The 16055-nt window shown below is 34.2% G+C and overlaps 1 protein-coding gene across 5 annotated transcripts in view; it reads right to left on the bottom strand.

Moving 5' to 3' along the window:
• LOC309628702 (uncharacterized protein) overlaps positions 1–16055 on the bottom strand; it is a 701358-nt gene that overhangs the window by 281392 nt on the left and 403911 nt on the right. For 4 of the 5 annotated variants that reach the window (XR_014244637.1, XM_082391990.1, XM_082391989.1 and 1 more), the window contains one exon: positions 9468–9551. The exons of the other annotated variant lie outside the window; for it this stretch is intronic. Coding sequence is in view for 3 of the 4 variants with exons in the window: in XM_082391990.1 (XP_082248116.1) it covers positions 9468–9551 (84 nt within the window). In the remaining variant the exon portion in view is untranslated. The remainder of the gene's footprint in view (positions 1–9467; positions 9552–16055) is intronic. 5 annotated transcript variants of the gene reach the window in all.

Here is a 16055-nt window from a genome sequence, read left to right as displayed (position 1 = left end):
GCTGCCAAAGCCAGCCTGTAAAGTCCAATGCAAGGACACCAATGCAAGGATACAAGGGTCAGGAAGAAGCAGAGAAACATGACATCACCAAAGGAAACTAATAAAGTTCCAGTAACTGACCCTAAAGAAATGGAGATCCATAAACTACTTGATATCAAAATAATCATTTTAAGGAAGTCCAGTGGACTACAAGAAAACATAAATAAACAATTAGAAATCAGGAAAACAATACATGAACAAAATGAGAAGTTCAACAAATAAATAGACCATAGAAAAGACTGAACAGAAATCTTAGAACTGAAGAATACAATGACTAAACTGAAAATGTCAATATAGAACTTCAGCAGCAGACTCTATCAAGTAGAAGAAATAATTAGTGAATTCAAAGATGTCATTTGAAATTATCCAGTCAGGGAAGCAAAAAGAAAGAAAAACAAAAAAGAGTAAAGATAGCCTATGAGACTAATGAGACACCTTCAAGAGAAACAATACACATATTATGGGAGACCCAAAAGGAGAAGAGAGGGAAAGAGAGGGCAGAAAGATTATTCAAAGCAATAATGGCTAAAAACTTCCCAAATCTGCAGAGGGAAATGTACATCCAGACTTATGAAACCCCAAAGTTTCTAAATAGGTTGAACCTGAAGAAGTCTATACAAAAACCACATTGTAATTAAGTTATCAGAACTCAAAGAACCTAGGGGCAGGACAGGAATAAAGATGCAGATGTAGAGAATGGACTTGAAGACATGGGGAGGGGGATGGGTAAGCTGAGACAAAGTGAGAGAGTGCCAGTGACATGTATACTCTACCAAATGTAAAATAGATAGCTACTGGGAAGCAGCAGCATAGAACAGGGAGATCAGCTCAGTGCTTTGTGACCACCTAGAGGGGTGGGATAGGGAGGGTGGGTGGGAGATGCAAGAGGGAGGAGATATGGGGATATATGTATACGTATAGCTGATTCACTTTGTTATACAGCAGCAACGAACACAACAATGTAAAGCAATTATATCTCAATAAAGATGTTAAAAAAAAAAGTCAAAGATAAAGAGAAAATCCTAAAAACAGCAAGAGAAAAGTGATTTATTAAATTCAAGGGAACCCCATGAGACCATTAGCAGATTTTTCAGGAGAAATTTTGCAGACGAGGCAAGAGTGGGTTGATACATTCAAAGTACTGATTTGAAGGGGAAAAAAAAACCCTGCCAACCAAGAATACTGTACCCAGCAAAACTGTCCTTCAGAATTAGAGAAGAGATAAAGATCTTCCCAGATAAACAAAACCCGAGGGAGTTCATAACCACTAGACGTGCCTTACAAGAAGTGGATTTGCAAGCCTCCATAATTGTGAGACCAATTCCTCAACATAAATCTCTCTATGCATACCCACATCCTATTTGTTGTTTCTCTGAAGAATCCTGACTAAAATAGGTGAGACTCAGTATTTTTATGCTACAACAGGACTGGAGATATCTTCATTTTCTTAAGATCAGGGACAGGATTACTATTCCTTTTTTAACAGCAAATGATCCTGTTCTAAATTCCCATACAGAGTGTGTGCTATTATTCCTAGAACTAGTTGTCTTAGCATGGGTTCACCACAAATCACAGCCTGGGGCAGAGTTGTGTGTGCATGTAATTTATTTGTTAAGTAAGCTCAGGAAGTAGGAGTTAGGCATAGGGGTTGTGAAGGAGGAGAGTAGGAAAAGCTAATACAAGGATGAACAATGAATTTGGCTACCCCTTCAGGCAACTAGTGTCCTTTCCTGCCAGATCATCTAACAATTTTTATGAAATGAGTCAGTTAGGTATTGACTCCCAGCTACTGTTGGCTCATATGGGTCCTATGGGCTTGGAGTCCCCACACATCTGTGTTCCACACATGAGTGCTGAGTAGGTTCTCTGTAGCATCAGTAAGCCTTGGCACAGGGAACAAGTTAGCACAGGGCCAAGATGAGATGCTCTCAGGTTACATCTGCATGAGGCTAGTGGAAACCTGAACAGAACTGATTGTCAGAGCAGAGGCTGGAAAATGTGGGGGATGAGATGTTTTGAAGTGTTATACAAGAGGAGTCTCTACACAGATTGTAAGCTTCCAGAGACCTAAAAGAGAATCAACTAAAAATGTCTGAAAATGGGAAGTTAGACTGAGAGGTATGATAGGAATAAGAAGGAAGATATTTAATTTTCATTTTATTTCCTTTTGAATAATATGATTATTTTTCATCCCAGGAATATGTTACTTTTTAAGTTAAATAGTAATAACAAACTGGCAAATAAAATATGATTCACTTTGTATCATTCTTTCAAAGTTTCTCACTTACTTTGGATATAAAAATCTAAGCTCTGCATTCAGAATCTGAATTGATGTTTCTCTCCAACCTCATTGTTTTCCCATCCCTTCTTCACACCTTACACACTTCACATGTAATACTTGGCATTTTTCAACTGTGCCATGCTATCTCTTATTTTCATACTTTACACATGTGATTTAACCTCAGTAGAATGTCTTTGTCGTCATTACATTTAGATGATGATAATAGTAATAATAATAGTAACAACAATAATAATAATAAAATTAAGGATATGGTTTATTTTTAACATGCCAGGCCAGGCACATTTTTTAAATGTAATTCCTGCATGTTTTTCCAGTTACATTCCAGATAAAGTTTCTTCAGAGCCTTCTCATTTCCAAACTAACCTAGATTTGATAACTTCTTCTGAGACCCCATAAAATCCTTTGCATACCTCTCTCAGAAAAACATATTTATTCCACTTTTTGTAATTAGTTCTTCTCTATTTCTCTCACTAGTTTGTGAATGCTGATATCCTTTAGAATAGAGATGTGTGATCTTGATTTGTCTAGTACATAGCACAATGTTAACACTGAAAGCTGCATACTTTAGCAATGTCAGTTTATAACTGTAATTATAGTTTATAGCCACCTTGATACTAAATTACTTTTCAGGGTACTTAGAGTTTAAATTATTTTCTTTTCCTCCTTATGTCTGTATAGATGGGTCCTTTAATTCAAGAACTATGTAATTACAGTTTCCTTAATACTTACATAAACTTATTTTAACCAATATTTTTATTCCACTTATTTATACATTGTTTGTAGAAGTCTTCTTTGTAATTTCTCTTATGTTGACTTTCAGAATTCTCTTCCCTGACATTCCTCATTATGTTTGATAACAATATATTAGAACTTTGATTATTTCTGCATAATACTTAAAATGCATTCACTTTAGAATCTTATTTTATAAGTATGTTAAGTATTGACTCAAAGAACAGCATTGAAATTTCAACAAAGATTGCACTATCCCAGTGGGAATAAATCTCTACTTTACAACCTAGAGCTATCTGAGTCAAAGTAATTTTCTATATATATCCCTTTATAAGTAATTACATTATTTTTATACTGTTCTACAAATATTAGAGAAAACACTTGAACTCTGATGCCTTAACATTACTTTAGGCATGAAACAAAAGAAAATGGAATCATATTGGCAGCTATATTTAAACCCCATTCAAAGAAGTTTGGATCATGTCTCAAACTGTGTCTGAAAGTAGATATTTATAAATTGCTTTGAATTATATAACACCTTTCTTCTCCCAAGGAGCTTATTCTGATAGTATTTATACTGTGGCATTTCAAATAATTGATTTGTTTCAGTGTGCATGTCCAGAGGCCCCAAGGACATTGCCATGTTTTTCACAGACCTAATAAGTAAAATTAACTTGAGGCAAAAACCAATGAAGGTAAGCTAATGCAATCTAGAGGGGGGAATGAAGACTCAGTATGTTGTATGTCATTCATCTCATGAACTAGTTTTCTGTGTGCTACAAAAATATTGAAGATATATAAGTTATTGAATTTTCTATTTCCATCCCTGGCCTTGTGCTGACTCAGTAACTGACAGTGGGCAAGAAGTCACTTCACTTTTTGCAGCTGCAGTACATTTACTTAGTAGAAAATATGTTCTTGGTCAGTTGTGCTTTAACAGCATTACCTGCCAGACATGACAGTGACTGATGAGATCATATTATGAATAAATTTAACTTCCTTAGATGGTGAGAATTAGCAAATCATAACTCATATCTTCCTTAGTGGAGAAAAGAGACCTCCTGCCACAGCTCCACTGCAGGCAGGCCCACCCTAATGCTACTTGACCAATGAAAATTCCTTAGATTCTCTAATAAACCTTTGTCTCAAGAGAATCTTACAATATTGCCTGAGTCGAGGCACCAATGATCAAAGATCTTATCTGACATAAAAGATTTTGGAAGAGAAAGTGATGTTAAAACTTCTAGTTTTCAGTAAGTACATTTAATAAGACATTAACACTGTTCCTAGAATTTACAGCTTAGCTATTTTCTATTATCTGCCTGAATGTAACTCTAAAATATGGCTGAATTTAGCAAAATTAGGATTGTATGAAACACTGTGACCTAAAAAAAAAGACAAGCACGTTTTTAAGTCACCATTTATGTTGTTTCAGCCTGAATTTAGAGTTTATTTTTACCCTCAACAAAGTATTTGTTTTGTTTAATTTTAAGTAGATGTGAAAAGTTCATACATTTCCTAGGAGTATATGTCTCAGCATTATTGTATGCCCAAGCTGTCAATGTCAGAATTAGAAAAGAAATGAGCAAAGGAGTATGATGTGCATATGCACATTTATTTTATACCAACTTAATGGTGACTCAATCCCACTTGAAATGGAATGCAACTGAAATATTAACATAAAACGCTATCTTCTATTCTTGGTAAAATCTTAGCATGAATAAAAAACAACAGAATTAAATAAAAGGGTTTTTTTTTTAACACAGTCTATTTTCTAAAGACTATTACAAGACACAAAGAAGGACATTACATAATAGTCAAGAGATCAATCCAATAAGAAGATATAACAGTTGTAAATATTTATGCACCCAACATAGGAGCACTTCAATACATAAGGCAAAAGCTAACAGCCATAAAAGGGGAAATCGACAGTAACACAATCATAGTAGGGGACTTTAACACCCCGCTTTCACAAATGGACAGATCATCCAAAATAAAAATAAATAAGGAAACACAAGCTTTAAATGATACATTAAACAAGATGGACTTACTTGATATTTATAGGACATTCCACGCAAAAACAACAGAATACAATTTCTTCTCAAGTGCTCACAGAACATTCTCCAGAACAGATCATATCTTGGGTCACAAATCAAGGCTTGGTAAATTTAAGAAATTTGAAATTGCATCAAGTATCTTTTCCGACCACAACACTATGAGACCAGATATCAATTACAGGGAAAAAAAACCTGTAAAAAATACAAACATATGGAGGCTAAACAATACACTACTAAATAACCAAGAGATCACTGAAGAAATCAATGAAGAAAGCAAAAAATACCTGGAAACAAATGACACTGAAAACACGACTACCCAAAACCTATGAGATGCAGCAAAAGCAGTGCGAAAAGGAAAGGTTATAGCAATACAATCCTACCTCAAGAAACAAGAAACATCTCAAATAAACAACCTAACCTTACACCTAAAGCATTTAGAGAAAGAAGAACAAAAAACCCCCAAAGTTAGCAGAAGGAAAGAAATCATAAAGATCAGCTCAAAAATAAATGAAAAAGAAATGAAGGAAATGATAGCAAAGATCAATAAAACTAAGAGCTGGTTCTTTGAGAAGATAAACAAAATTGATAAACCATTAGCCAGACTCATCAAGAAAAAAAGAGAGAAGATTCAAATCAACAGATTTAGAAATGAAAAAGGAGAAGTAACCACTGATCCTGCAGAAACACAAAGGATCATGAGAGACTACCACAGCAACTATATGCCAATAAAATGGACAACGTGGAAGAAATGGGCACATTCTTAGAAAAGCACAACCTTCCGAGACTGAACCAGGAAGAAATAGAAAAAATAAACAGACCAATCAGAAGAACTGAAATCGAAACTGTGACTAAAACTCTTCCAACAAACAAAAGCCCAGGACCAGACGGCTTCACAGGCGAATTCTATCAAACATTTAGAAAAGAGCCAACACCTATCCTTCTCAAACTCTTCCAAAATATAACAGAGAGAGGAACACTCCAAAACTCATTCTATGAGGCCACCATCACCCTGATACCAAAACCAGACAAAGATACTACAAAAAAAGAAAATTACAGACCAATATCACTGATGAATATAGATGAAAAAATCCCCAACAAAATACTAGCAAACAGGATCCAACAAAACATTAAAAGGATCATAAACCATGATCAAGTGGGATTTATCCCAGGGATGCAAGGATTCTTTCAATATATGCAAATCAGACAATGTGATACACCATATTAACAAATTGAAGAAGAAAAACCATATGATCATCTCAATAGATGCAGAAAAAGATTTTGACAAAATTCAACACCCATTTATGATAAAAACCCTCCAGAAAGTAGGCATAAAGAGAACTTACCTCAACATCGTAAAAGCCATATATGACAAACCCACAGCCAACATCATTCCCAATGGTGAAAAACTGAAACCATTTCCACTAAGATCAGGAACAAGACAAGGTTGCCCACTCTCAACACTATTATTCAACATAGTTTTGGAAGTTTTAGCCACAGCAATCAGAGAAGAAAAAGAAAGAAAAGAAATTTATATTGGAAAAGAAGTGAAATTGTCACTGTTTGCAGATGACATGATACTATACATAGATAATCCTAAAGATGTAACCAGAAAACTACTAGAGCTAATCAATGAATTTGGTAAAGTAGCAGGATACAAAATTAATGCACAGAAATCATTTACATTCCTATATACTAATGATGAAAAATCTGAAAGACAAATTAAGGAAACACTGCCATTTATCACTGCAACAAAAAGAATAAAATACCTAGGAATAAACCTACCTAAGGAGGTGAAAGACTTGTACTCAGAAAACTATAAAACACTGATGAAAGAAATCAAAGATGACATAAACAGATGGAGAAATATACCATGTTCTTGGATTGGAAGAATCAATATTGTGAAAATGATTATACTACCCAAAGCAATCTACAGAGTCAATGCAATCCCTATCAAACTACCAATGTCATCCTTCACAGATTTAGAACAAAAAATTTTACAATTTGTATGGAAACACAAAAGACCCCGAATAGCCAAAGCAATCTTGAGAAAGAAAAACGGAGCTGGAGGAATAAGGCTCCCCAACTTCAAACTATACTACAAAGCTACAGTAATCAAGACAGTATGGTACTTGCACAGAAACAGAAATATAGATCAATGGTACAAGATAGAAAGCCCAGAGAAAAACTCATGCACATATGGTCACCTAATTTACCACAAAGGTGGCAAGAACATACAATGGAGGAAAGAGAGCCTCATCAATAAGTGGTGCTGTGAAAACTGGACAGCTACATGTAAAAGAATGAAATTAGAACACTCCCTAAGACCATACACAAAAATAAAATCAACATGGATTAAAGACCTAAATGTAAGACCAAACACTTTAAAACTCTTAGAGGAAAACATAGGAAAAACACTCTTTGACATAAACAACAGCAAGATCTTTTTTTGTCCCACCTCCTAGAGTAATGGAAATAAAAACAAAAATAAACAAATGGGACCTAATTAAACTACAAAGCTTTTGCACAGCAAAGGAAACCATAAACAAGATGAAAAGACAACCCTCAGAATGGGAGAAAATATTTGCAAACAAAGCAACTGGCAAAGGATTAATCTCCAAAATTTATAAGTAGCTCAATATCAACAAAACAAACAACCAAATCCAAAAATGGGCAGAAGGCCTAAATAGACATTTCTCCAAAGAAGATATACAGATTGCCAGCACACACATGAAAGGATGCTCAACATCACTAATCATTAGAGAAATACAAATCAAAACTACAATGAGGTATCACCTCACACCAGTCAGAATGGCCATCATCAAAAAATCTACAAACAATAAATGCTGGAGAGGTGTAGTGAAAAGGGAACCCTCTTGCACTGTTGGTGGGAATGTAAACTTGTACAGCCACTATGGAGAACAGTATGGAGGTTCCTTAAAAAACTAAAAATAGAACTACCATATGACCCAGCAATCCCACCACTGAGCATATACCCTGAGAAAACCATAATTCAAAATGAATCATGTATCATAGTGTTCATTACAGCTCTATTTACAACAGCCAGGACATGGAAGCAACCTAAGTAGCCATCGACAGAAGAATGGATAAAGGAGATGTGGCACATATATACAATGGAATATTACTCAGCCATAAAAAGAAACAAAATTGAGTTATTTGCAGTGAGGTGGATGGACCTAGAGTCTGTCATACAGAGTGAAGTAAGTCAGAAAGAGAAAAACAAATACTGTATGCTAACACATATATATGGAATCTAAAAAAAAAAAGAAATGGTTCTGAAGAACCTGGGGGCAAGACAGGAATAAAGATGCAGACATAGAGAATGGACTTGTAGACACAGGGAGGGGCAATGGTAAGCTGGGATGAAGTGAAAGAGTGTCATGGACATATATACACTACCAAATGTAAAATAGATAGCTAGTGGGAAGCAGCCGCATAACCCAGGGAGATCAGCTCAGTGCTTTGTGTCCAGATAGAGTGGTGGGATAGGGAAGGTGGGAGGGAGACTCAAGAGGGAGGAGATATGGGGATATACGTATATGTATAGCTGATTCACTTTGTTATACAGCAGAAACTAACACACCATTGGAAAGCAATTATACTCCAATAAAGATGTTAAAAAATAAAAAAATAAAAATCAAATAAATGTACTTTAAAGGGAACAAATAAATTACTATGGATAAGAAGCAGAGACTACATTCAAGGAAAGCATAATTATTCAAATATTTTTTTTTAAAGATTTTGTTGGTCTAAATAACAATCATGTTTTAATTAACATTTCATAAAATTTGTAGCTGTACTTAAAGAAATATATATATAGTCTATTTTCTATTAAAAGCTTTTTTTTTTAACATAGTCCATTTTTTTTTCCCATTAATTAACAGTTCTGTGGGACTTTGCCCTGGGCCAGTAGCTAGGCTCTGATCTCACATGTCTAACAAATATCTGCAAGTGGAGGCAATAGATCTAATGTTACCCACCAGTTCGGTTCAGTCCTAACCTCCACTTCTAATTGCTCTGATGTCCTCAGGATCCCATGTGCCAAAATGAGCTTGTTTCACCACCCCATGTGCCTGAATCAGTTTCCAGAAATAGTTTCTGCACTGAGGCTTTTTGCAAACACATAGGTTTGAAAGGAACTGTGTGTATTAGATTCACTTCTGCAAAGTTACTGTGTCCGGTTATGAAGATAAAGATTCTGTAAGATTCTTCAGCTTGTTCTGTTAACTGTTTTCTTTTCTTTAACAACCTTGGTATTAGTCTTCTACCTTAATAGATATATGTTAATGATTATGGATTTTACGGGGGTACAGTTCTCCTACCTGTGTGTGTTTCTCCTGTGATGTTCAACTGCACAGGTGTAGACACCAAGTATGTCACAAGTTGGATTTAACCTAGGCTGTCTCCTACAATGGGTAGAATAGAAAAAAAGACTTTAAATGTACTGAAGGTATATACAACAGCATTAAAAATAATTGGTCACTTGATGCTTTCTAAATTTGAACCACCTGAAGCAGACTTCTCATTATGTCTAGGGTAAGAATAGCATTTAAAAAGTGATCTGTTTTTACTTCTGCCTCTAGGAATAAGTAAGTAACAGGCCTAAGATTTACCATACTGTCTTAAGCAACTAGAAAAGCCCAGCAAGATATTTTTTAAAAACCAGTGGTTTTCAGATATTGGACAATACGCAGTACAGAACAATGATCCTTGGAGGGAACGGAAACAAAGCAAGGTAAGCCCTATGACTGCCCCACCCTGCTGTCTAGGGAAGTTTCCACAATAGAGTACAGGGAAAGGGAACTGAAAGAGAATCTGCAGGTATTCCTGAGTTGAAAGACAAGTTCAGATTCCAGAAAGGTCAAGATGCCACAAATTTGTAGGGCAGAGAGACAGCTACACAAGAGCAAACCTCAGAAATCTACATCATGGGGCACTGGGTAGAGTCCTTAGAAAGGTATTGTTTTAAGCCACACCTAGAAAAGATCAACTTGTTTCCAAGTAACTTACTGCTTCCCTGAATAAAGTCCAAAAAATATTAAAAGAAATGCAAATACTGTAGCACACCACATATAAAATTCACAATGTGACATCAAGTCAGGAAAATACCAGGAGTGCGAAGAAGCAAAAGAAGAATCTCTCAGTACAAACACATGCAGAAATAACACACATGAAAGAATTAGTAGACAAGAATGTTAAAACAGTCACTACAAATATGCTCTATATGTCTAGGAAAGCGGATGAAAGTGGACATGATAAGGAGAGACATGGAAAATTTTTTTTAATTGTAAAAACCAAAGTCAAATTTCTAGAGATTAAAAAAACAGCAAAATACACATTCTTTTGGAATATTTACCAAAATGGAAAATATTTGGGGCCATAAAACAAGTCTCGGTGAATATAAAAGTTTTCAAAACATTAGAATATGTTGTCTGACCACAGTTAAATTAAACTAGAAATCAATAACAGAAAGTATATGGAAAGTCCACAAATATTTTTTAAACAAAACAACATGCTTGTAAATAATTGATGGGTCAAAGAAGAAATCACAAAGGAAATTAGAAAATATATTAAATAAAAATGAAAGCACATTATATCAAAATTTGTGGGAAGCAGTTCATAGAGGGATAATTATTGCTTTAAATGCTTATATAAGAAAAAACAGAAAAGGCTGAAATCAACATACTAAACTTTCACAATAAGACATTAGAAAAAGAAGAGTGAATAATATTCAAAGTAAGCAAAATTTTAAAAAGAGCATAAATCAATAAGTAAATAAAGTATATATAGATATATATATACAGAGAGAGAGAGAGAAAGGCTGAGAGAGACAGAGAGAGAAACACAGAGAGAAAATCAATAAAAACAAAAGCAGGTTATTTGAGAAGATCAATAAAACTGATAAACTTCTAGCCAAAAAAGAGGAAAGAAGATACCTATTGCCAATATAAATGAAAGAAGGTAACTCACTACAGATGCTACAGACATTAAAAGAATATTATGAAAAATTGCATTGCAATTGTTTCAACAACTTAGATGAAATGAACAAACTTCTTAAAACAATAAAACTACTAAAGTTCATTAAAGAAGAAATAGACAACCTGAATAGCCCTATATCTACTTTTAAAATTGAATTTGTACTTAACAACTTTCCCAAAAATTAAATTCTAGGCATATATAAGACTTCACTGGTGAATTCTACCAAACATTTAAGAAAAAACAACACCAATTAATATTTCTGCTCATTCTGAGACCAGTGTAACTCTGATACCAAAACCAGACAAAGAGATAAAGAGATAAAGAGATGAAAGAAAGAAAGAAAGAAAGAAAGAAAGAAAGAAAGAAAGAAAGAAAGAAAGAAAGAAAGAAAGAGAAAGAAAGAAAGAAAGAAAGAAAGAAAGAAAGAAAGAAAGAAAGAAAGAAAGGGAAAGAAAGAAAGAAAAAGAAAGAAAAAGAAAGAAAGGAAGGAAGAAGAAAGGAAGACAGAAAGGAAGGAAGGAAGGGAGGAAGGAAGGGAGGAAGGGAGGGAGGGAGGGAGGAAGGAAGGGAGGAAGGAAAGAAACTACATACCAACGACCCTCATGAACATAGATGAAAAATTCTTAAAACCTAATTTTAGAAAACGGACTTCAACTGTATATAAAAAGGACTATACCTCATGGCTAAGTGGGGTTTATCTTAGAAATGAAAGTTTTATTTAGATTTTGAAAGTCAAACAATACAATTCATCATAATACTCAAGACTCAATAGAAACATCATATGGTTCTCAGTAAATGCAGGAAAATGACAAAATTCAATATCCATTTATAATTTTAAAACTCAGTAAACTAGGAATAGAATTTGCCGTAAATTGAATAATTGTCTTCTAATCACTGGAACGTGTGAATATTATCTTATGTGATGAGGACTTTGCAGATATGATGTTTAAATGAGATTATCTTGGATTATCTGGTGGGTCATAAATGCGATCACAAATGTCAATGTAAGAGTAAAGCAGTGTGAAGATTTGGCTACAGAAGAGAGAAGGTTTTGTGATGACCTCGGAGATCTGAAGATGCTATATGACAGGCTTTGGAAATGGAGGAAACAGCTGTGAGCCAAAGAATGCAAGGATTGCAGCTCCAGAAGCTGGAAAACACAAGAACATGGATTCTCCCCTAGAGCCTCAGGACACTGAGGAGACATACCCTGGTTTTGGCCCAGTGTAACTGATTTCAAACTTCTGACCTCCATAACTAGAAGAGAATAAATTTGTGTTGTGTAAGCCACCATGTTTGTGACAATTTGTTACAGCAGCTTAAGAAACTAATAGAGAAAGGAACTTCCTACACTTGATAAAAAACATCTAAGAAAAATCAACAGCTAACATATTTAATGATGAAAGGCTGAATCCTTTTCCATTAAGATTGCAAACAAGGCAAGAATGCCCACTCTTACCACTTCTATGCAACATTTTATTATAGTCAGTTAAATAAGGAAAGAAAAAAGAAGTAAAAAGTATAGTGATAGAAAAAGAAGTGACACTATTTACAGAAACAGGTGGGTTTAAGTAGAAAATCCTAAAGAATCTTTAAAAAGCTATTATAACTAATGTGTAATGTTTGCAAAAATCACATGACCCAATCTCAATATTAAAAATTTTAAATATATAGCAAAGAAAAACCTAGAAAATAAAATGGAAAATAAATACCATTTACAAGAGCAACAAAAATATTAAATTCTTAGGAATAAATTTGACAAATGTAGACTATTTGTATGCTAAATTCTACAAAATATTTACAGAATTAAACAAAACAAATAAATGGAGAGATATAGCATGCTCAAAAATCAGAAGATCCAACGTTGTTAAAATACGAATTCTTCAGAGATTGATCTATTGATCAGAATTTGGCAAACTTTTTCTGTAAAGAGCCAAATAGAAAATACTTAAGGCTTTGCAGGCCAAATAATGATGTCTGTTGCATATTCTTTGTTTTTTTTGTTTTGTTTTGTTTGTTACAATCCTTTAAAAATGTGAAAAAAAAATTCTTAGCTTGAGGGCAGTAGAAAAACAGACTATAAACTGGATTTGATACATGGGCTATAGTTTGCAAACTCTCGCAATGAATCCTAATGAAAATCCCAACAGGCTGTCATATGGGAATTTATATGGAAATACAAGAGTCCTAATGTAGCTAAAGTTTGAAAAAGAAGAACAAGGTTGAAAAACGTATACTACCTGATTTGGACACTTATTTTCAATCTCCAATAATCAAGTTAGTGTGGTAGTAATAGTGTGGTTAGTAGTATAAAGCTAGATATACAGATCATTGGAACTGTAAAGGAACTCCTCAAAAAGATGTATGTATACATGGTCAACTGATTTTGATAAGGATGCCAAAGCAATTCCACAGAGAATTGATCATCGTTCTACAAATAGTGCTGAACAATTTGGATTATTCTTTTGGGATAAGAAAGAAAAAAACATCAGTTCTTATCTCAGGAAAAAAAATTAGGAGTAAATCTTGGGCTAGGCAAAGATTCCTAAATAGAGCACAAAAGTCATGAACAATAAAAAAATCAATAAAACATTAGATTTCATCAGAACATAAAACATTTGTTCTTTGTTAAGACACTATTAAGAGAATGGAAAGACAAGCCACTAACAAGAAAAATATACTTGCAAAACATATATCTGACAAAGAACTTCCATCTAGAACAAGAATTATCGAAACAAGGCCCATGGGCTAAGTTTGACCTGCCATCTGTTTTTGTAAATAAAATTTTATTGATACATGGTCGTGCTTATCCATTTGTGTCTTATATGTGACTGTTTTCATGATACAAGGCCAGGTTTAATAGTTGCAACAAAAATAATATGGCCCATAATGCCTAAAATAGTCACTCTCTGGCCCTTTAAAAACAAGTTTGCCAATCCTTGATCTCGAATACATAAAGAACTTGTGTGTCATAATAATAAGACAATCTAATTTTCAAAAATGAGCAAATGATTTGAACAGACACTTCACGAATGCAGATGTATAGATGGCCAATAAACATGAAAAGCTGCTCAACATCGTTAGTTACTAGAGAAATGCAGATTAAAACCACAGTGAGATACCACTCACTATATGACCATGAGAACAGCTAAAATTAAAGACTGTTCATACCAGCCAAGCAAGTGGGGAGGGAGCAGACGGAATCCTCAAGCATTGCTGGTAGGAATGGAAGATGGTGTCATCACTTTTGATAATTTGATAATTTCTTAAATAGGTAAACATGCACCTGCTATATAACTCAGTCATTCTCCTCTTGGGAATGAAATAATACGTCTATACAAAGACATGTTCCTGCATGCTCATAACAGTTTTCTCTGTTAGATCCCCAAACTGAAAGTGATACAATATCTATCAGCAGCTGAATGGATAGACACATTGTGATACATACATTGAATGGAATACTAGTCAGTAATAAAAAGAGTACATGCAACTCAATTATGAAACAAAAAAACAATTTTCAAAAATGAGCAAATGGATGTATCTCATAATATTTATGCTGAGTGAAAGAAGCTGGATAATAAAAAAGTACATATCATATTGAATGATATTTTATATAAAATTCTAGAAAATGGAAAATAATATAAAAAGACAGAAAGTGGATTAGTGGATACACGGGAGGGGGAGGGTGAATAAGGGGAAGATTACAAAGCAGGATAAAGAACTTTTGAGTTGTTTTTTTTTTTTTAATTTGTATTGGGGTATAGCTGATTTACAATTTTGTGTTAGCTTCAGGTGTACAGCAAAGTGTATTAGTTATACATATACATATATCCACTCTTTTTTAGATTCTTTTCCCAAGTAGGCCATTACAAAGTACTGAGTATAGTTCCCTGTGCTATACAGCAGGTCCTTATTAGTTATCCATTTTATAATAGTAGTGTGTATATGTCAATCCCAATCTTCCAATTTATCCCCCCCTGCCCTTACCCCCTGGTAACCATAAGTTTGTTTTCTACATCTGTAACTCTATTTCCGTTTTGTACATAAATTCATTTGTATGCTTTTCTTTAGATCCCACATATAAGTGACACCATATGATATTTATCTTTCTCTGTCTGACTTACTTCACTCAGTATGACAATCTGTAGGTCCATCCATGTTGCTGCAAATGACATTAATTAGTTCTTTTTTATGGCTGAGTAATATTCCATTGTATATATATATATATATATATACACCACATGTTCTTTATCCATTCCTCTGTTGATAGACACTTAGGTTGCTTCCATGTCCTGGCTATTGTAAATAGTGCTGCAATGAACATCGGGGTGCATGTATTTTTTGAAATATGGTTTTCTCCAGATATATGCCCAGGAGTGGGATTGCAGGATCATATGTAGCTCTATTTTTATTTTTTTAAGGAACCTCCATTCTGTTCACCATAGTGGCTGTATCAGTTTACATTCCCACCAACAGTGCAAGAGGGTTCCCTTTTCTCCACACCCTCTCCAGCATGTATTGTTTGTAGATTTTTTGATGATGGCCATGCTGACCTGTGTGAGGTGATACTTCACTGTAGTTTTGATTTACATTTCTCTACTAATTAGTGATGTTGAGCATCTTTTCATGTGCTGTTTAGCTATCTGTATGTCTTCTTTGGAGAAATGTCTATTTAGATCTTCTGCCCATTTTTTGATTGGGTTGTTTGTTTTTTTGGTATTTAGCTTCATGAGTTCTTTTTGATGAAAATGTTTGTTATCTTGACTGTTGTAATGGTTTCATGGTTGTACACATATGTCAAAACTCATCAAATTTTACACTTTAAAATGATACTTTGTTGTACATCAATTTCATCTCAAAGCTATATAAAAAGGGAAACTTTACTTGAATAATATTTCCATAGCCACAATTTCTCCAACATAGATATCATT

This window comes from Balaenoptera borealis, assembly GCF_965194805.1.
Source record: "Balaenoptera borealis genome assembly, chromosome: 5".
In the NCBI taxonomy this organism is placed as follows: domain Eukaryota; kingdom Metazoa; phylum Chordata; class Mammalia; order Artiodactyla; family Balaenopteridae; genus Balaenoptera; species Balaenoptera borealis.
Note: the sequence above shows the minus strand (reverse complement) of the source record. Positions and strands in the feature narration are given on the sequence as shown.